This window comes from Pongo abelii, chromosome 1 (assembly GCF_028885655.2).
Source record: "Pongo abelii isolate AG06213 chromosome 1, NHGRI_mPonAbe1-v2.0_pri, whole genome shotgun sequence".
Taxonomy (NCBI): domain Eukaryota; kingdom Metazoa; phylum Chordata; class Mammalia; order Primates; family Hominidae; genus Pongo; species Pongo abelii.
Window position 1 is genome coordinate 99785634 of NC_071985.2, and position 21302 is coordinate 99806935.

The window sequence follows — 21302 nt, forward strand, 5'->3', positions numbered from 1 at the left end:
GTGTGGTGGCTCACGCCTGTAATCCCAACAGTTTGTGAGGCTGAGGCGGGCGGATTGCCTGATGTCAGGAGTTCGAGACCAGTCTGGCCAACATCGTGAAACTCCATCTCTACTAAAAATACAAAAAACATTAGCCAGGCGTGTGGTGTGCGCCTGTAATCCCAGCTACTCAGGAGGCTGAGGCAGGGGAATTGCTTGAACCAGGGAGGTGGAGGTTGCAGTGAGCCGAGATTGTGCCACTGCACTCCAGCCTGGGCGACAGAGCGAGACTGTCTCAAAAACAGACAAACAAAACTTCTCATTATGTCCCTGTCACTGACCAAAGGAAGTTACCCATTTTCAAATTACTTTCTTCATCCATTGCCTCCAGTTTTGGCTGGCAATATCTCCCATACCAAACCGTTAACACCTGGATCCTTTCAGACTGCCAGTTCCATAGCAGGCATTCAAAAGTTAGTCATTTAACTTTTTTCACCAGGGACAAAAGTCCTTAAAAGAGGAAAAAAACTGGAAAGGATTACAAATCACCATGTGAAGTTTTTAGATACATTGTCTGCAGGGCAACCACTCAGACGAATCCACCACCAAGCGAAGGTTTTTAGTAAAATATCCTTTTTTTTTTGAGACGGAGTTTCGCTCTTGTTGCCCAGACTGGCGTGCAGTGGCGCTATCTCGGCTCACTGCAACCTCTGCCTCCCATGTTCATGCGATTCTCCTGCCTCAGCCTCCCAAGAAGCTGGGATTACAGGCATGCGCCACCACGCCCGGCTAATTTTGTATTTTTAGTAGAGACGGGGTTTCGCCATGTTGGCCAAGGCTGGTTTTGAACCCATGACCACAGGTGATCCGGCCGCCTCGGCCTCCCAAAGTGCTGGGATTACAGGCGCGAGCCACCGCGCCCAGCCTAAAACACCATTTTAATTGCATTTCAATGACGTTACTCGGTCATTGACCTGTTACGCAAGGAGGGCGGGATTAGGGAGACAGCTGGACTTCTTCCTCGCCCTCCCTTCACTGGACTGACTGGCGCAGTGAGTAGCCCTGCCCTTGGTCGATTTGGCATTTTCATTGGTCAACTTTTCTTAGGAGGCTGGCCGTGTGTTGACTCCGCCTACTATATAGGCGGGGTCTCCCCGCCACAGGGGCTGGGATGGTGGGGGTTGCTGAAGCCGCCATATTGGATTCCGCGGTAGCGGAGGCGGCGGTCAGGCGCCGCTTCTGGGGAGTGGCTTTTCTCTTCCCCTCCCTCCCGGTTCGGTGGCGGCGGCTCCTCCCACTGGGGGGGGGTGGCGCGGCGGCGGTGGCATCCGCGGCCATGGCGGCGACTACTGCCAACCCCGGTGAGGAGACGGAGGACTGGGGCGCCTCTAAAGGGGAGGGGCCGAAGGGGCTGACAACTAAGGAGACCCAGGGCTGAGGGGACGCAGCTGGAGCTGAAGGCGCCGGGGCGGGGCGGGGGCCGCGAGAGACGGTGGGGGAGCGGTGACCTGGGGAGGGGCCCGATCCTGGGGACTTGGGTAGAGTCGAGGTGGAGGGAGCGAGGGGGCAGGTGGAAGTTGGGGGCTCCCTGTCCTGACCTCCGTTGGAGCGGCAGCCAGTGCGGGGCTAGCCCGCCCTCACTCCTCGGGCGGCGTCTGGTCTGTGATGTGGTCCTCTTTTAACCCTCTGCCCGCTGGAGCCGCTTGATGCCGAAAACTGTAGGCAGAGTGGCTCGGTTTACTTTAAGAGTAGTTTGGATTCATAAACCCTGGACCACATTGCTCTTTAGTTGAGGTGTTGCTTCCAAAGATTTAAAGGTTTAGATTTTAATTTAAAAAATAAAAAATGGACATTCTTTGATATATACGACGTTTCTTTAGCCTGTTACCTCCCACCCGCAACCCCCGTCCCCGTCTCCGTCCCCGGACTATACTTTGAAATTTAGATCTTGTGTTAAGAGGGCCTGTAGTGTCTTTGCCTGCTGAGGGCAGGGGTTTGTGTAATGGTTGTGGTTCCGGACAGGTCTTTAGTTCCACAGCCCCAGGTTTAAATCTTGTTAGGCCTAGGTCGAGGCAGTTTCCAAACTCTTTCAGAAAAGTTTGATTCCACACCATTCCTCAATTTCAAAAAATAATCAAATATCAAAAAGATTTGGTCTGTTTTGTCTAAGAGATGGAGTAGGGTGTAGTGCAGTTCTAGAGAGATCAGATCTTCAAATTACTAGTCCCAGCCCTCTTTCCTCTATGTTACAGTTATTTCTCCTTAGAAGGCATTTCATTTTAGGGGTCTAGTTTTATCTTGCAGACCTTGGTCATTCTTGCAAAATAAAGTCTATCCTTTTCCAAAAACCAATATATTTGATAGCCTTAAAAAGAAAGGGCCTTGAGATGTGTGTGTGTGTGTGTTGCGTGGGGCGGAGAATTTCTTGAAAATAAAACAGTGGGAGTGATTACCCCCATCCCCACGTTGAAATTTAAATTAGATTTTTTTTCATGTTACTGAAAGGCAGTATGATTTTGCAATATCCAGATTTTGATAGGACAGTTGAATCACTGAAATTTCTTTTCTACCATGTTTCTGGGAGTAGCTATTTTAAGAAATGGTTAATTTGTCACATGTCATTATCTTTTTTTAATCTTTTAAATTTTTTTTAAAGGAAAGGGAGGTAAAATTAATCGCAAAAATTACATTGCAGGAAGTGCTGAGTGATAGAATAAAACTATAAAACAGGAAAAATGCCGTTATGGCAAACCTGACCTTGTAGTAATATAACCTATCTGTGAACTATGGAATAAATAAACAAGATTTTTAACTGATCACACATTGCAAAATACTTATATAACCCTAGTTAAATTGCAAAGCATTTCTCTTATGAAGAAGTGGCCTGGGTAAACAAGTTTTAGTTCATATGTAAGAAGCTTTTTTCCAGCTGTGTGGGTGGGGTTGCTTTATTTTGTTTTGTTTTTTGAACAACAGCAACCAGAATGACAGCCTCTTGACCATATTTTCATAAGCTGATCAATATCAGCTTAAATCTTAGTAGAAAATAGCATGTGTTAGCGTGTATGTGTGTGTACAGAATCCTTGTTAATGAAACAGCTTTGTTTACTATGCTTTGGCTGCTTGCTTCTGCAATTTTTAGATTTCCTTTTTCTTTTTCTTTGTTTTCCTTTCTCCTCTCCCCTCTCTCCTGACCCCTCTCCCCTCTTTTTCTTTTGATACAGGGTCTTGCTCCTTGCTCTGTCGCCCAGTCTGGAGTGCAGTGGCGAGATCACTGCTCACGGCAGCCTCCATCGGGGGCTCAAGTGATCCTCTCACGATCCGCCTCCCGAATAGCTGGGACTACAGGTGCCTTGCCACCATGCCCGGTTAATTTTTAAATTTTTTTGTAGAGACAGATGCCTTGCTGTGTTGCCAACGCTGATCTTCATCTCCTGGTCTCAAGCAAGCCTTGCCTCAGTCTCTCAAAGTTGGGAATACTGATGTTAGACACTTTGACCAGATTTCTTTTTTGATGTTGAAAAATTATTCCATCTCTTCTGACTTATTGATCCCATGTTCGGTTCAATCAAATCAGAAGATATATTTTCTTTTTTCTTTTCTCCCTTTGCACTTGTATATCAAGAGGAAGAGATCATAGATACGTTGTGGATTTTTTCAGTAGCCTGTTGCATTTTGGGAAATGAGATTAATGAATGGAGGGACATAGGTGGAAATGTACTGTGCTTAGTGAAAGTAAATGTTTTCAGGTCAGAATTCTTTGCTACACTGTCATACCTTCTTTCCTTAGAGCCATTTTAAGGACCAGGGACACCATGCCTATTTCTTTGAGTTTTTTCTACTTTGTATTTTTACTGGAGTACTAATTCTTTTTTTTTCTTTTTTTTTTTTTTAACAATTCTTGTTAGTTTTATCAAGAAGATTTTAAAAAATATTTCACTCTTCTCTTTAAGCTTCACTTGAGTTAATCCTTTTTAAAAATAATATTTATTTTTATTTTTGAGACAGGGTCTCGCTCTGTCTCCCAGACTGTAGTGCAATGGTGTAATCACAGCTCACTGCAGCCTTGAACTCCTGAGCTCAAGTGATCTTCCCACCTCAGCCTCCTGAGTATCTGGGTCTACAAACACACACCACCATACCTGGATACATTTTTTAACTTTTTGTAGAAATGGGATCTTGCTATGTTGCCCGGGCTGGTCTTGAACTCCTGTCCTCAAGCAATCCTCCCACCTTAACCTCCTAAACTCCTGGGATTATAGGTGTGAGCCACTGACCCGGCCAAGTTAATCCTTAGGGTTAGTAATAGTGCTTGAACATGTTAATTGTGCTGGTGGCCCTGCAGTGTTTTTCAAGGGAACCAGGTTCTTCTGCATTTTTCACTGTGGTGCTGCATTAGAAGAAGAGTAAAATATGGTTGATACTCTCTAAGAGTTGTGTTGAAGTAATAGTTCCGTGATGATTTTTTTTTCTCAAATTGATAATTCTTCATATTCTATCATTTTTCACTAGTTCTACTTATCACTGGCAAGTAGAACTCGGTGGGTAGGTGGTCCATGAAACTTTAGGCTATTTCTTTCTTATCTATGGACTAGACAAGTTTTTTTTTTTGTTTTTTTTTTTGAGACGGAGTCTCACTCTGTCACCCAGGCTGGAGTGCAGTGGCGCGATCTCGGCTCACTGCAAGCTCCGCCTCCCAGGTTCAAGCCATTCTCCTGCCTCAGGCTCCCCACTAGCTGGGACTACAGGTGCCTGCTACCACGCCCGGCTAATTTTTTTTTTCTATTTTTAGTAGAGACGGGGTTTCACCGTGTTAGCCAGGATGGTCTCGATCTCCTGACCTTGTGATCCGCCTGCCTCGTCCTCCCAAAGTGCTGGGATTACAGGCTTGAGCCACTGCGCCCGGCCTGGACTAGACAAGTTTTGAGGAACAAATTTTTTTTCCCCATAGGAGAGGGTCTTGCTCTGTCACCGAGGCTGGAGTGCAGTGACACAATCATGGCTCACTGCAGCCTTGACCTTCTGGGACCATGTGATCCTCCCACTTCAGCCTCCTGAGTAGGTGGGACCACAGGTGTGCACCACCGTGGCTGGCTAATTTTAAATTTATTTTAGAGACAGGGTCTTGCTGTGTTGCCCAGGCCGGTCTTTAACTCCTGGCCTCAAGTGATCTTCCTGTGTTGGGCACTCCCCAAGAGCTGGGATTATAGGCATGAGCCACCATGCCCAGCCAAGGTGGAACACTTTTTAAATTGAATGTGTGATTTGTAATGCATTGGCTGAGGGAACAGTTGGGAGGAGATTAAGTATTTGATTTACAATTCCAAATTCAAACTAGAGATGTTGAATGAGTTTGTAGTAAGTGTAGGTTTTTCTCTCTCTTGATTTTGGTATTCTCATTAGCAGATAATTCTTTTTGTGCTATTATGTACAAGTTACTGTGGATGAAGAATGTAGTAGAAGGAAAAGGGTAATACTGTTTGGGTTTGTAAGGCTGTCATTTAGGAAGAAAATTTTTTTAGCTAATTTTCACCTATGTAACTTAGTTTTAACTGCGTCAGTTAACACAATTCTTACCTGTTACCTTTATTTACCTTTTTCAGATATGGTAAAATAGGAATTCATGCAATGTAAAGTTAAGATGTCAAGATATTCTTTTATGGCCAGGTGTGGTGGATTCTTTTATGGCCAGGTGTGGTGGCTCGTGCCTCTAATCCCTTTGGGAGGCCGAGGCAAGCAGATTGCTTGAGCCCAGGAATTTGAGACCAGCCTGGACAACATGATGAAACCCCTTTTCTACAAAAAATACAAAAAATTATCCGGGCACTGTGGTGCACTTTTATAGTGCCAGCTACTTGGGAGGCTGAGATGGGAGTATCATCTGAGCCTGGAAAGTTGAGGCTGCAGTGAGCTGTGATCATGCCACTGTACTCCAGCCTGGGTGTTGGAGTGAGACCCTGTCCCCAAACAAAAAAAGAGATAGTATTTTATTATATTGCAAAGGCTTTTTTTTTTTTTTTTTTTTTGAGACAGGGTCTTTTACTGTGTCGCCCGGGCTGGAGTGCAATGGCGCAATCTTGGCTCACTGCGACCTCCGCCTCCTGGGTTCAAGCTATTCTCCCGCCTCAGCCTCCTGAGTAGCTGGGATTGCAGGCACCTGCCATCACGCCGGCTAATTTTTTATTTTTAATAGAGACAGGGTTTCTCCATGTTGGCCAGGCTGGTCTTGAACTCCTCACCTCAGGTGATCCGCCCACCTCGGCCTCCCAAAGTGCTGGGATTACAGGCGTGAGCCGCCGTGCTCCGCCGCCATCTGTTTTTAAGAATGCTGCCTTGGCCGGGAGCGGTGGCTCACGCCTGTATTCCTAACATTTTGGGAGGCCGAGGTGGGCGGATCACCTGAGGTCAGGAGTTCGAGACCAGCCTGGCCAACATGGAGAAACCCCGTCTCTACTAAAAATACAAAAATTAGCCGGGCATGGTGGCAGGTGCCTGTAATCCCAGCTACTCGGGAGGCTGAGGTGGGAGAATCGCTTGAACCTGGAAGGTGGTAGTTGCAGTGAGCTGAGATCATACCACTGCACTCTAGCCTGGGCGACAGAGTAAGACTCTGTCTGAAAAAAAAAACAAAAAAAAAAACTGCCTAATATGCCATAATGACTTTAGTAAGTAGACATCAGTGAATCTTCAGGTTGGAAATATGACAACACTTATCATTTTACACTTAAGGAGACAAACCCAGGGAAAGGAGTAGATAATTAAGTTCCTTCTATATGCCGGGCTGCACTTTGCTATTTTGTTGACTAATCTTTATGTTTAGTCTGTAGCAACTGTCTCCAACTTTTCACATAAACTCTTCAAATTTGTCACTTTTCATAATTTCATCAATGTATTTTCTTGTTTTAAAGTTTTTATTATTTTAGATAGTGACCGGGTCTCACTGTATTACCCTGGCTGGTCTCAAACTCCTGGGCTCAAGCAATCCTCCTGCCTCGACCTCCCAGAGTGCCGGGGTTACAGGTGTGAGCCGCCCTACGAGGCCCATTTTATATTTTCCCTCCACGTTTTCATTGTAGTTGAATGGACAAGTAAGTTTATGGATTCAACAGTATACTTAGGGCTGGACATGGTGGCTCATACCTTTAATCCTAGCACTTTGGGAGGCTGATGTAGGTGGATTGCTTGAGCCCAAAAGTTTGAGACCAGCCTGGGCAACATGGTGAAACACCATCTGTACAAAAAAATACAAAAAATTATCAGGGTGTGGTGGCATCACCTGTAGTCCCAGCTACGTGGGAGACTGAGATGGGAGGATGACCTGAGCCTGGGAGGTTGAGGCTGCAGTGAGCCATGATTGTGCCACTGCACTCCTGTCTGGGTGACTAGAAGACAGCGTGAGACCCTGTCTCAAAAAACAAAACAAAACCAGCATACTTAGGATATAAGTTCCATGAGAGCAGAACTTTTGCTTTCCTTGTTTACCAGAGCATTGCAGTGCTTACAGTGGGTGCCTAGTATGTTGGATTAGAGTTCAATGTATGTTTGTGGAATAAAAATGAATGTAAAACCCACTGTTAATATGAAATACCTTTGAAGGGGTAAGACTAATTAAGCCATTGACATCATGAATTTGTACTAACTATAATAATGTCTAATATTTATTAGTAATACATACCAGCTGTTCTCATTTAATTTTTATAACAATTGTGTTAGGGATTATTATCCTTGTTTTACAGATGAGGAAACTAAGGCACAGAGAGTGAATAAGTAACTTGTCTGAAGTCACATAGCTACTAGAAGATAGAGACAGAATTTTATTGTTGGCAGTTCATCTACACAGTCATCATTCTTAATCTCTAAGTTATGATTTCTTCCATTGTGACTTAGAGTCACCTTCCTACTGAAATGTAGTACAATGGATATCTTTTGAGAAGGAGGTAGGTGGAGTATTGTCTTTTTTGTAGATGAAAAGGGTGAAATACCACATTAGGCAGCCTGGGGGCAAGGCATTGCTTGGTTGGAGAACCAAGTGCAAGGTGCTGAAAAAAGGAGCTAGAAGAGTAGTTTCCAGGCTGAGTGTGGTGGCTCATACCTGTAATCTCAACACTTCGAGAGGCCAGGGTGAGAGGATTGTTTAAGCCCAGGAGTTGGAGACCAGCCTGAGCAATATAGTGAGACCTTGTCTCCACAAAAATATATATAAAAAATTAGCTAGATGTGGTGTTGGATGCCTATAGTCCCAACTACTTGGGAGGCTGAGGTGGTGGGAGGATCTCTGAGCTTGCTAGGTCAGGGCTGCAGTGAGCCATGATCACGCCACTGGGCTCTAGTCTGGGTGACAGAGTGAGCCCCTGTCTCTAGGGGGGAAAAAAAAAGAGTAGTTTCCTAAAATCTTTTCTGTAACATTCTATAATTCTTTTTTTTTGTTTTGTTTTGTTTTTTTGAGACCGAGTGTCCTTCTGTCACCCAAGCTGGAGTGCAGTGGCACGATCTCGGCTCACTGCAAGCTCCACCTCCCAGGTTCACGCCGTTCTCCTGCCTCAGCCTCCCGAGTAGCTGGGACTACAGGCATCCGCCACCATGCCCCGCTAATTTTTTGTATTTTTAGTAGAGATGGGGTTTCACTGTGTTAGCCAGGATGGTCCCGATCTCCTGACCTCGTGATCCTCCCGCCTCGGCCTCCCAAAGTGCTGGGATTACAGACGTGAGCTACCGCGCCCAGCCTAACATTCTATATTTCTTTCTCCTAGTTCTGTGTTTCAATTCTTTAAATACTTTTAAGGGTTTTTTTGAGACAAGGTCCTGTTGTGTCAGCCAGGCTGGAGTGCAATAGCATGACCATAGCTTGCTGCAACACCTCCAATTCCTAGGCTCAAGTGATTCTCCCTCCTCAGTTTCCTGAGTAGTTGGGACCATAGGTATGCACCATCATGCCCAGCTAATTTTTTAATTTTGTAGAGACAGGATCTCGCTATGTTGCCCAGGCTGGTCTTTTTTTTAAAATTTGTATTATTATTTTTTGAGATGGAGTCTTGCTTTGTCACCCAGGCTGGAGTGCAGTGGTGTGATCTCGGCTCACTGCAACCTCCGCCTCCAGGGTTTAAGCGATTCTCCTGCCTCGGCCTCCTGGGTAGCTGGGACTACAGGCGCGTGCCACCATGCCCAGCTAATTTTTGTATTTTTAGTAGAGACGGGGTTTCACCATATTGGCCAGGAGGTCTCGATCTCCTGACCTCGTGATCTGCCCACCTCGGCTTCCCAAAGTGCTGGGATTATAGGCGTGAGCCACCGCGCCTGGCCTGTCCAGGCTGGTCTTGAACTACTGTCCTCGAGTGATCCTCCTGCTGTTGGCCTCCCAGATTGCTGAGATTACAGGCATGAATCATGCACTGCAGCTTTTAGGGTTGTTATTAGAATCCTCTACAAGTTCTTGATACTCCATAATTGAGCCTCTCCTAGAAACTTGGTTTCAGAGACACTGTTGTTAGGTCTTTATCACTGATTGTTCCTTCTTTGTCCTTTTCGCTTATTTTTCTGCTTGTTTCTTTCTCTTGTTCAGTATGCTTCTACTTTTCTCTTCTCACCCTTGAGGCTAGGACTCTTCTTTGAGACAGGGTCTTGACTCTTTTTTGAGACAGGGTCTTGCTGTGTTGCCCAAGTTGGTCTTGAACTCCTGAGCTCAAATGATCCTCCCACCTCTGCTTCCCGAGTAGCTGGGATTACAAGTGTACACCACAGTGCCCGGCTTGGGGCTAGTTCAGTAAACCAAGCAGTTTCCTTCATTTCTTCCCATTTGCTACCTACCTGCCTTCCTAGCTGCTTGCCTTCCTACTTCAATTTGACATTCACTTGGTACCTACCATAATCCTCTTCCCTTTGTATTAGTCCATTCTCACACTGCTATAAATAACTACCTGAGACTGGGTAATTTATGAAGAAAAGAGGTTTAATTGACTCATAGTTCTGCAGGCTGTATGGGAGGCAGGGCTGGGGAGGCCTCAGGAAACTTGGAATCATGGAGGAAGGCGAAGGGGAAGCAAGGATGTCTTCACATGGCTGGCAGGATAGAGGGAGAGAAGGGGAAGGTGCTATACACTTTCAAACAACCAGATCTCTTGAGAACTCTATCATGAGAGAGCATTAGGGGAATGGTGCTAAACCATTGGAAACCACCCCCATGATCCAATAGCCTCCCACCAGACTGCACCTTCAACACTGGGGATTACAATTTGACATGATATTTGGGTGGAGACACACAGAGCCAAACCATATCACCCTTCATTTATCTTTTATTTATAAAAGACTCCAAAAATTTCATTCCTGGCTTCTCACATAAACTACTTGCCTATATTTTTATCTATTTAGAAGATATCTGTCTTTTTTTAAAGTTGAGACAAGGTTTTACTATATGCCCAGGCTGGTCTTGAAATCTTGGGCTCAAGCATTCCTCCCACTTCAGCCACCTGAGTAGCTGGACTACAGGTGTGTGCCATTGTGCCTGGCTGCATCTCTGTTTGAATAGTTTTTTTTGTTTTTTTTTAATTTATAGAAACAAGGTCTCACTGTATTGCCTAGACTGGTCTTGAACTACTGAGCTCAAGTAGTCCTCCCGTCTTGGTCTCCCTAGTAGCTGGGATTATAGGTGTATGACACCATGCCCAGCTCTATTTGAGTAATCCTTTTTTTTTTTTTTTTTTTTTTTAAGACAAGAGTCTTTCTGTGTTGTCCAGGCTGGAGTGCAGTGGTGCGATCTTGGCTCACTGCAGCCTCCGCCTCCTAGGTTCAAATGATTTTTGTGCCTCAGCCTCTCGAGTAGCTGGGACTACAGTGTGCCACCACACCTGGCTAATTTTTTGTATCTTTAGTAGAGATGGGGTTTCACCATGTTGGCCAGGCTGGTCTTGAACTCCCGTCCTCAAGTGATCCGCCTGCGTTGGCCTCCCAAAGTGCTGGGATTACAAGTGTGAGCCATTGCGCCCAGCATCTATTTGAATAATCTTTAACATCCTATATATGTATGTACTCACCAGTATTTCCTTTAAATCTGCTGTCCTTCCTACCTTTCTGTATCTTTCATCACTGTCACAATTCAGTTTTTCATTTCCCCAGGCTAAGGAACTATAAGTGTTTGGATTTTATTTTTTATGTGTTTATCTGGGTTATTACCTCTTCTCAGGTCTTTTGTCAAATATACGTGTGTGTGTGTGTATATTTGTATGTTTGTATACATACATATATAAAAGTTATTTAAATCAAAATTATACATGCATATATTAATATTTAAAGACTTAGATAGTTTTATAAAATATTTGTTACAAAAAAATTATAAGGGAGTCCTCTGCTCCCTTTCTCTCATTTCCTTCTCTCCAGTGGCATCATTTTTATTTCTTTTAACAGAATTCTTTGTTTCTGTTTAAATAAAATGTCCCAGTGAAAGACATTAGTTTCCGGATCAAAGGGGCTGTGCACACATCAAGGCCCATTATGCTGAAATTTCAGCATCAGATAGAGAATATCCTATAAGCTTCAGAGAGAATAAGATTATTCACATTGAAAAGATTCAGGTATCAGATTGGTCTTTTTTCTCAGTAGTCATGCTGGAAAGTAGAAGACCTTGGAACAGGCTGACCTTGGTGGCTCACGCCTGTAATCCCAGCGTTTTGGGAGGCTGCGGCAGGTGGATCACCTGAGGTCAGGAGTTTGGGACCAGCCTGGCCAACATGGTGAAATCCCGTCTCTACTAAAAATACAAAAATTAGTTGGGCGTGGTGGTGCATGCCTGTAGTACCAGCTACTTGGGAGGCTGAGGCAGGAGAATTGCTTGAACCTGGGAAGCAGAGGTTGCAGTAAGCCGAGATCGTGCCACTGCACACCAGCCTGGGCGAAAAAGCAAAGACTCTGTCTCAAAAAAAAAAAAAAACAAAACAAACAAAAAAAACTTTGGAGCAATGCCTTCAAAATGCTGAGGGAAAATAAATTCTAATTTAGAATTCCATAGCTAGGCAAACTATCAATTAGTGAAATAGAAGAAATATTTTCATACATCCAAGGCATTTCTTACACCCTTTCAGGAATCCACTAGAAGATAGGCTCTACCAGTAGGAGACAGTAAACCAAGAAAGTGGAGATACGAAATATAGGAAATAGGCAGTATAACACCGAAGAAAAATGAAACATGTAGTATGCATACATTGGTGTTAGTTTTCCTGTTTTCAGTACGGCTCCCTCACTTTCACCTTTACCTGGTGTTCACTAGACTGTAAGACCTTTGATTTATACTCTCCAGAGAGTAAATCTGTCTTTTGCCAGAATGGAGGGGGTAGTTGCGTTGGTTAGAAGGAATAGAGAAAAGGATCTAGGAATCCATCTCTGTAGTAAACAGATGCTGAACTAATTCTCCTTATTTTCACTTCATTCACCCTACCCTGCATACCCAGAGTTACCTGTACTCACCAGCTTCTGAGACTTTGGGGAATTCCATAGTGTAAATTGAGTTGGTTTTCTACTTTTTCCCTTGTCAGTTTAGGATTTAGTTCTTGTCGATCTCCCAAGGCAATAGTCCATTTTATCTCTAGTTTCAAAAAAATTATTGCTCTTCTTCTCTTATTCTTTCCATCCTTATGTCTTGTGTAAAAATTTTTTCTTTTAAAAAATTTTTTTCTGTGTGTGAGTGAAGAGAGAAGAGAGTAGAAATAGATAGATACATTTAATTCACTATCCTTACTCAGAAGTTGCATAGTTTAAAATTTTAGAAGTAACTACCTTTTCGTCATGCCATCCTCATTTAGGCCTTTATCACCTTGTTTTTTTTATTAATCTTGTCTTCCTACTTCTATTACTTCAGACTTTAAATCTGTCAGATTAATTTTAATTCATATTTTCATCTTGTTACTCAGACTTAAAGTTATATGTTTGTCTTTGTTGAATCTGATCCAGGTGTTTCATCGTGGCATTCAAAGCTTTCTCTCGGTTAGCACTTGACATCTTACCTTTTATAGGTCTTTTTCTTTACAGCTCTTCACAGTTGCTGTTATGTGTCACCTAATGACACTTTGGTCATCAAAGGACTGCATGTATGTTGGTGGTACCATAAGATTATAATGGAGATGAAAAATTCCTGTTGCCCAGTGACATCATAGTTGTCATAAGGTCTTAGAACAACACATTACTTTTTCTATGTTTAGATACATAAATAGTTACCACTGAGTTATAGTTGCCTACAGTATTCAGTATAGTAACATGTTATACAGGTTGGGAGTAATAGGCTGTTACTGGGAGTGATAGGCTACATATAGGTATGTAGTCTATACACCTACATACCTAGGTGTGTAGTGGCTGTACCATCTAGATTTGTGTAAGTATACTCAATGATATTCACACAATGTTGAAATCTCCTAATGACACATTTCTCAGAACGTATCCCTGTTGTTAAGTGATACATAACTGTATTTTCATATCTCCCTTTAGACTTGCTCATGTACTTTTATCTATGTGGAATGCCTTTTTCTTCTTCTTTACTTTTTTTTTTTTTTTTTGAGATGGAGTTTTGCTCTTGTTGCCCAGGCTGGAGTGCAGTGGCTCGATTGGCTCACGGCAACCTCTGCCTCCTGGGTTCAAGCAATTCTCCTCCCTCAGCCTCCTGAGTAGTTGGGATTACAGGTGCCTGGTAATTTTTTATATTTTAAGTAGAGACGAGGTTTCACCATGTTGGTCAGGCTGGTCTCGAACTCCTGACCTCAGGTGATCCACCCACCTCGGCCTCCCAAAGTGTTGGGATTACAGGTGTGAGCCACTGCGCCTGGTCTCCTTTACTTTTTTTAAGGCCCAGCTTGATTTACCTTTTTGAAACTTCCCCATGGGCTGGTTGCCTGCCTTCTTTATTTCTTTCAGTTTCCTCTTCATATTGAGCATCTTCTCTGCAACATAGTATGCCAGGCCTTAATTTAAACCAGGATTATCTTCTCTGAATTTCCCTGGCACTCTTTTTTTTTTTTTTTTTTTTTTTTGGAGACAGAGTCTCATTCTGTTGTGCAGGCTGGAGTGCAGTGGCATGATCTTGGCTCACTGCAACCTTTGCCTCCCAGGCGATTCTCATGCCTCATTCTCCCAAGTAGCTGGGATTATAGATGTGCACCACCATACCTCACTAATTTTTGTATTTTTAGTAGAGATGGGATTTTGCCGTGTTAGTCAGGCTGGTCTTGAACTTTACCTTAAGTGATCTACCCACCTCAGCCTCCTAAAGTGCTGGGGTTACAGGCATGAGCCACTGTGCCTGGCCTCCGTGGTAATCTTTTTTTTGAGACAGAATCTTGCTCTGTCACCCAGGCTAGAGTACAGTGGCACGATCTTGGCTCATTGCAACCTCCGCCTTTTGTGTTCAAGCGATTCTTCTGCCCCAGCCTCCCGAGTAGCTGGGACTACAGGTGCGCGCCACCATGCCTGGCTAATTTTTGTATTTTTAGTAGAGACGGAGTTTCACCATATTGGCCAGGCTGGTCTCGAACTCCTGATGTCGTGATCTGCCCGCCTCAGCCTCCCAAAATGCTGGGATTACAGGTTTGACTCCACAGTACTCTTATATCCTATATAAACGTATTACTAAAAGTATGAACTTTTTTTTTTTTTATGGAGGCAGGATCTCACTATGTTGCTCAGGCTAGTTTTGAACTCCTGAGCTCAAGCAATCCTCATGCCTTGGCCTCCCAAAGTGCTGGGATTATAGGCATGAGCCACTGCACTTGGCCCTGAACTTTTTTTTTTAATGGAAAAAGTGTTTTTTCTTAGGAAAGTAACATATGCTTACTATTTCAAATTTATAGGCTGAAATAGAAAAATTAGCAGTAACATAAAAATATACTTAGCCTTAATGTTTGTTAAACTAACAGTGATAATTGTTTTTTACCAAGAAAATGACCACAAATTTGAAGGATTCCCAAAACACAATGCTGTTGGAGATATGGCTAAATTGATGCAGTGGATGAGGCTCTAAATTGATATAACCTCCTTGGCAGGTAATGGGCAATCAGAGTTTTAAATGTGTCTACCCTTAGGCCCAGGGAGTCATTTTCAGAAATAATATGGAAGTGCTGGAACCTGTGCATGAAGATACACAATGATGTTCATTGAAACATTATTTATAATAGTGAAGGTTTGAATGTCATAACTATACATTTATAGTACAGAGTACTATGTAACTGTTAAAAAGAATGATCTACGTGTGTATTCATTGCCATAGCAATATATTGTTACGTGGAAGAGAAGAAGTTCAGAATAAGTACATCTGTACTTATGGTGGGGTTATGGCTTGATAAACCCATTGTAAATTGAAAACATCCTAAGTCAAAAATACATTTAATACACTTAACCTATTCTTAGCCTAGACTACCTTAAATGTGTGTGGAATACTTACATTAGCCTGCAGTGGGCAAAATAATCTAACTTAAATTCTACTTTATAATAAAGTATTGGATATTATGTAATTTACAGAACACTGTACATTACACTGAAATTGTGATGGTTTCCCACTATCATAAAGGTGAAAAGCCCTACATGGAACCATTCTAAGTCAGGACTGTTTGTATAGTATGACCCTTTTTTTTTGGTAAAAATTACCAAAACCCTGGCCGGGCGTGGTGACTCACGCCTGTAATCAGGCACATACCACATGTATGGCCAATTTTGTTCATTTTTTTTAGAGATAGCATCTCACTATGTTGCCCAGGGTGGTCTTGAACTTCTGGACTCAAATGATCCTCCTCCCTCGGCCTTTTAAAGTGCTAGCCTTACAGGTGTAAGCCACCATGTTCAGCCCCACAGTTTCTTTATCCATTAACCTGTAGATAGACACTTGGGTTGCCCTCACCCTTGACTATTGTTGAATAGTACTTCTATGAACGTGGGTGTACAAATGTTTCTTTGAGACCCTGCTTTCAATTCTTTCAGGTATATACCCAGAGGTGGAATTGCTGGATCATGTGGTAATTCTATTTTTAATTTAATTTTTTTTTGTGTGATGTTGTCTTGCTGTTTCCCAGCCTGATCTTGGGCTCAGGATTCTCCTGCCTCAGACCCCTGAGTAGCTGGGACTACAGGTGCGCACCACTGCACCCAGCTTTATTTTTAATTTTTGGAGGCATCTCCGTACTGTTTTCTATTGCCGTTACGCCATTTTACATTTCCACTAGCAGTGTATAAGGGTTTTAATTTCTCCACATCCTTGCCAACCCTTCATTTATTTATATATTTTTGGATAATAGTCATCTTAATGAGTAGCAAATGCTTTCTCATTGTGGTTTTGATTTGCATTTCCCTAGCGATTGGTTATGTTGAGCACTTTACATGTATTTATTGGCACTTTACATGTATTTATATTATGTTATATCTTCTTTGTAGAAATGCTTGTTCAAGTTCTTTGCCCATTTTAAAATTGGGTTTGCTTTTTGTTGAATTGTAGGAGCTCTTTATATATTTTGTTTTATTTTTTATTTGTTTATTTTTTTGAGGCGGAGTCTTTCTCTGTCGCTCAGGCTGGAGTGCAGTGGTGCGATCTTGGTTCACTGCAACCTCCGCCTCCTGGGTTCAATTAATTCTCCCTGCCTCAGCTTCCCAAATAGCTGGGATTACAGGCGCCCACCACCCTGCCTGGCTAATTGTTGTATTTTTAGTAGAGATGGGATTTCACCATGTTGACCAGGCTGGTCTTGAACTCCTGACCTCAGGTGATATGCCCTCCTTGGCCTCCCAAAGTGCTGGGATTACAGGTGTGAGCCACCATGCCTGGCCGCTCTTTATATATTTTGGATATTCTGTGTTGCATATATGATTCGAAAATTTTTTTTTCTGCTGGGCATGGTGGCTCACGCCTGTAATGCTAGCATTTTGGGAGGCTGAGGCGGGCAGATCACTTGAGGTCAGGGGTTAAAGACCAGCCTGGCCAACATGGTGAAACCCCATCTCTAATAAAAATACAAAAATTAGCCAGGCGTGGTGGTGCGCGCCTGTAATCCCAGCTATTTGGGAGGCTGAGGCTCGAGAATCGCTTGAACCTGGGAGTCGGAGGTTGCGGGGAGCCGAGATGGCACCACTGCATTCCAGCCTGGGCGACAGAGTGAGACTCTGTCTCAAAAAAAAAAAAGAAAGAAATTTTTTTTTCTATTCCATGGGTTGCCTTTTCACTCTGTTGGTAGTGTTATTTGATGCACAAAATATTGTACATTATACAGTATGAACTAACAAAAAACAATGAGATGTGTGTAGATAGATATTCATGATGTATATTGAAATGACAAGAGCAAGTTGAAGATCAGGCCTCCATTTTTTACTAAGAAGAAAATACACCTTTTTTTTTTTTTTAAGACAGGATCTTGCTCTGTTGCCCAGGGTGGAGTGCAGTGGTGCAGTCACGACTCACTGCAGCCTCGACCTCCCAGGCTCAAGTGATCCTCCCACATCAACCTCTTGAGTAGCTGGGACTACAGGCATGGGCCACCATGCTCGCTAACTTGTATTTTTTGTACAGATGAGGTTTCACTGTGTTGCAAAGGCTAGTCTTGAACTCCTGGGTTCAAGTGATCTGCCCACCTTGGCCTCCCAAAGCTCTAGGATTACAGGCATCAGCCACTGTGCCCAGCCTGCACCTCTTTTTGATTACAGAGTTAGGTATATATAAACTGAGATTAAAAAATAAGAGAAAATATACTCAGGGCTGGGCTCAGTGGCTCACACCTGTAATTCCAGTACTTTGGGAAGCGGAGGTGGGAGTACTGCTTGAGCTCAGGAGTTTGAGACCAGCCTGGGCCACATAGTGAGACCCTATCTCTACAAAAAAAAAAAAGAAAAAAAAAGAAAAAAAAATCACCGAGGTGTGGTGGTGCCCACCTGTAGTCCCAGCTACTTAGGAAGCTGAGACAGAAGGATCACTTGAGCCCGGGAGGTTGAGGCTGCAGTAAGCCATGATCATGCCACTGTACTCCAGCCTGGGCTGGAGAAAATGAGACCCTGTCTTAAAAAAAAAAAAAGTACTCAGCTGTTAGTAATGGTTACTGCTGGGGGATGAGATTGAATTGGAAGGTGAGAGGAGAGGTACGGGTGGGGGGGGGCAGGAAAGGGAGACAATAATGAGGGACTTTCAGTTTTACTTTACATAATTTTAAGTATTGGAATTTAGGTGATTTTTCCTTTTGGGTTTTTCTGTATTTTCCAATCACAATAAATAAGTTATAAATATTTGTTGCATGAATGAAATGTATAAACCCATTTATGTATGTATTTTTTTAAAATTAGTATATTATTAAGTCTGTACAATATTAGTATATTGTTAAATATGTACAAGCTTTTTAACATGAAGTTTGCAGAATATAGTACTTCTTCCAAACTCTATGACGTGGGGGGAACTGAAGTATGGGGATATCTCATACCAGTGTAAGAATTCAAGAAGAGACCGTGTGTGGTGGCTCATGCCTATAATCCCAGCACTTTGGGAGGCCAAAGCGGGACGATCTCTTGGAGCTAGGCGTTCAAGACCAGCCTGGGCAACATATCAAGACCCCATCTCTTAAAAAAAAAAAAAAAAATTAACTGGCTGTGGTAGTGCGGGCCTATAGTCCTAGCTATTCCGGAAGCTGAGGTGGGAGGATTGCTTGAGCCCAGGAGTTTGAGGCTGTAGTGAGCTATGATTATACCAGTGCACTCTAGCCCAGGCAACAGAGTGAGACCTGGTCTCAAAAAAAAAAAAAAAAATCAAGAAGAGCAATCTGGATATGAGCATTTGGGATTTTTAGCAAACTGCTGAGATTTTGTCTATAGCTTGAACCTTTCTTTTAGCTAACTTGATGATACTGATGATAAGCAAGGACCGTCTTTTTAAAAATGTTTACTTCATTATTTTCCTGACAGAAATGACATCAGATGTACCATCACTGGGTCCAGCCATTGCCTCTGGAAACCCTGGACCTGGAATTCAAGGTGGAGGAGCCATTGTCCAGAGGGCTATTAAGCGGCGACCAGGGTGAGTTTGAGTGTAGTGTGTTATGAATATCTCTCCTATAAACCAACTTTAGTTGCTGAATTTATTTAGTTGCTGGACTCACTTCGCTATTCCTGACCATCTCACTTCAGCTTGATTACTTACTACACTACTGTCATATAAGTCTCCTTAGTCCCTGTATTTTTGTTTATGAAGAATTTATGTTTTTATCCAAGTTTCCCGTAAGCAGTTCTTTTTTTAAGCCAAAATTTCTGTAAGGTAAAGGACTGTGGCTAAGCCCAGAGATTTTACTATGCCTGAGAAAACTGTTTGCTGCTTTCATTAAGCTTTGTTTCTGTTTTCCCAGAATCATTTTGGTAGGCTGCTTTTCTGAATTTAGAGAATGCTGAGCTCTAGAATAGCTGTCTTCTAAGTTATTGGTATGTTGCTTGGTTTGAAATGCAGAGTCCATTCAGCTCCAAAAGTATTATTTAATTCCTAATTAGTGTTTTGGCATTGTGCTGATTCCAGGTAGGATACAAAGATGAATAAGACACAGTCCTTGTTTCTAAGTTGGTTGTGTTCTGATAGAAATAATTATTATACACATGAATATATGATAGAATATGCCTAGTTTTGTTAGGAACAAATTTGGTACTATGTTTTTCTGTGTATGGAAATATACATTTGTTGGTAAAGACTGAGAAAAGCTTCAGAAAGGAGGTTGCCTTAGAGGGGCCTGGAAGAATGGGCACTATTTTATTTACTTTTTGGTATTAAATTTTCCTTTTTCCTTCTTTTTCTTTTTAAAAATTGTGGGGCTAATTATAACCAGTCTTTAAGTTTTGTCCCACCAATAGTAATGGAAGAGTGATGCCTGGGTTCAGTGGTAACATGAGTAACATATTAAGACTTGCTGTATGTTCAGTAGCTTTACAGATTTTAACCATTTGCTGAAGCATAAGCTAAATAAGTAACTTTCTAAGATTGCAAAGCTAGTAAGTGTCAGATATAGGATATGAACCTTGGGGGTTTAGCTTTGTAGCTTACTCTTTAAACACTGTGTTATGGTTATGTACAGCAACAAACAAAAGTATTATCAAAATTAGGGCATCACTTGAGAAAGTCATAGTATATTTAAAATGGAATGCTATGTAGTTATAATTGACAAATATGTTTCAGTGTAGAAAAATGTTCACAATCTATTAAGAAAGGTTACAGTATTATAGTATTTCACTGTCAAAAGATATGTATAACATGTACATAGGAAAAAACTGAAAGAATATATACCAGATTACTGGGTAATAGTATTATGAGTGGCTTATGGTTTCTTTTGTTTTTGATTTTTCAGATTTTCTGAAATGAACATGTATGATTGGTAATCAGAAAAATAAAGGAAGTCTTTAAAAATTTTCTTTTTGGTTTTTTTAGAGACAGGGTCTTGCACCCTGGCTGGAGTGCAGAGGCACAATCATGGCCCACTGCAGCCTCAAACTCCTGCTCAAGCAGTCCTCCTGCCTTGGCCTCCCAAAGTACTGGGATTACAGGCGTGAGCCACTTCACCTGTCCTAAAAGAAGTCTTTTAATATTTCTTTTATTTTTATTTATTTATTTATTTTCGAGGCAGAGTCTTGCTCTGTTGCCAGGCTGGAGTGCAGTGGTGTGATCTCGGCTCACTGCAGTCTTCACCTCTCTGGTTCAAGGGATTCTCCTGCCTCAGCCTCCCAAGCAGCTGGGACTACAGGCGTGCGCCACCACGCCCAGCTAATTTTTGTATTTTTAGTAGAGATGGGATTTCACCACATTGGCCAGGCTGGTCTCGAACTCCTGACCTCAGGTGATATGCCCACCTTGGCCTCAGTGCTGGGATTACAGGCATGAGCCACCATGCCCGGCCTAATATTTCTTTTATTTATTTATTTTATTTTTTATTTTTTTGAGACGGAGTCTCGCTCTGTCGCCCAGGCTGGAGTGCAGTGGTGCGATCTCAGCTCACTGTAACCTCCGCCTCCCGGGTTCATGCCATTCTCCTGTTTCAGCATCCCGAGTAGCTGGGACTACAGGCACCCGCCACGATGCCCGACTAATTTTTTTTTAGTTTTAGTAGAGACGGGGTTTCACGGTGTTAGCCAGGATGGTCTCGACTTCCTGACCTCGTGATCCACCCTCCTCGGCCTCCTGAAGTGCTGGGATTACAGGCATGAGCCACTGCGCCCGGCCCATATTTCTTTTAAAGAAAGATTGGAAAATACAGAAAATTAGAAAGAACAATAAAAAGGCCAAAATCTACTACCATGTTTTTTAGTGCATGTCCTTCAGTCTTTATATGTAAATTGTTTTTAATAGTTATGTAATT

The 21302-nt window shown here is 42.6% G+C and overlaps 1 protein-coding gene across 15 annotated transcripts in view; it reads left to right on the top strand.

Moving 5' to 3' along the window:
• Nucleotides 1–1121: 1121 nt before the first annotated feature.
• The window catches only part of ARNT (aryl hydrocarbon receptor nuclear translocator), a 64532-nt gene continuing 44351 nt past the window's right edge, over nucleotides 1122–21302 (top strand). For 5 of the 15 annotated variants that reach the window (XM_054554685.2, XM_063725627.1, XM_054554801.2 and 2 more), the window contains exons 1-3: nucleotides 1276–1340; nucleotides 15925–15959; nucleotides 18877–18988. In XM_054554685.2, coding sequence (XP_054410660.1) covers nucleotides 18879–18988 — 110 coding nt within the window. In that variant the 5' untranslated portion in view covers nucleotides 1276–1340; nucleotides 15925–15959; nucleotides 18877–18878. 15 annotated transcript variants of the gene reach the window in all.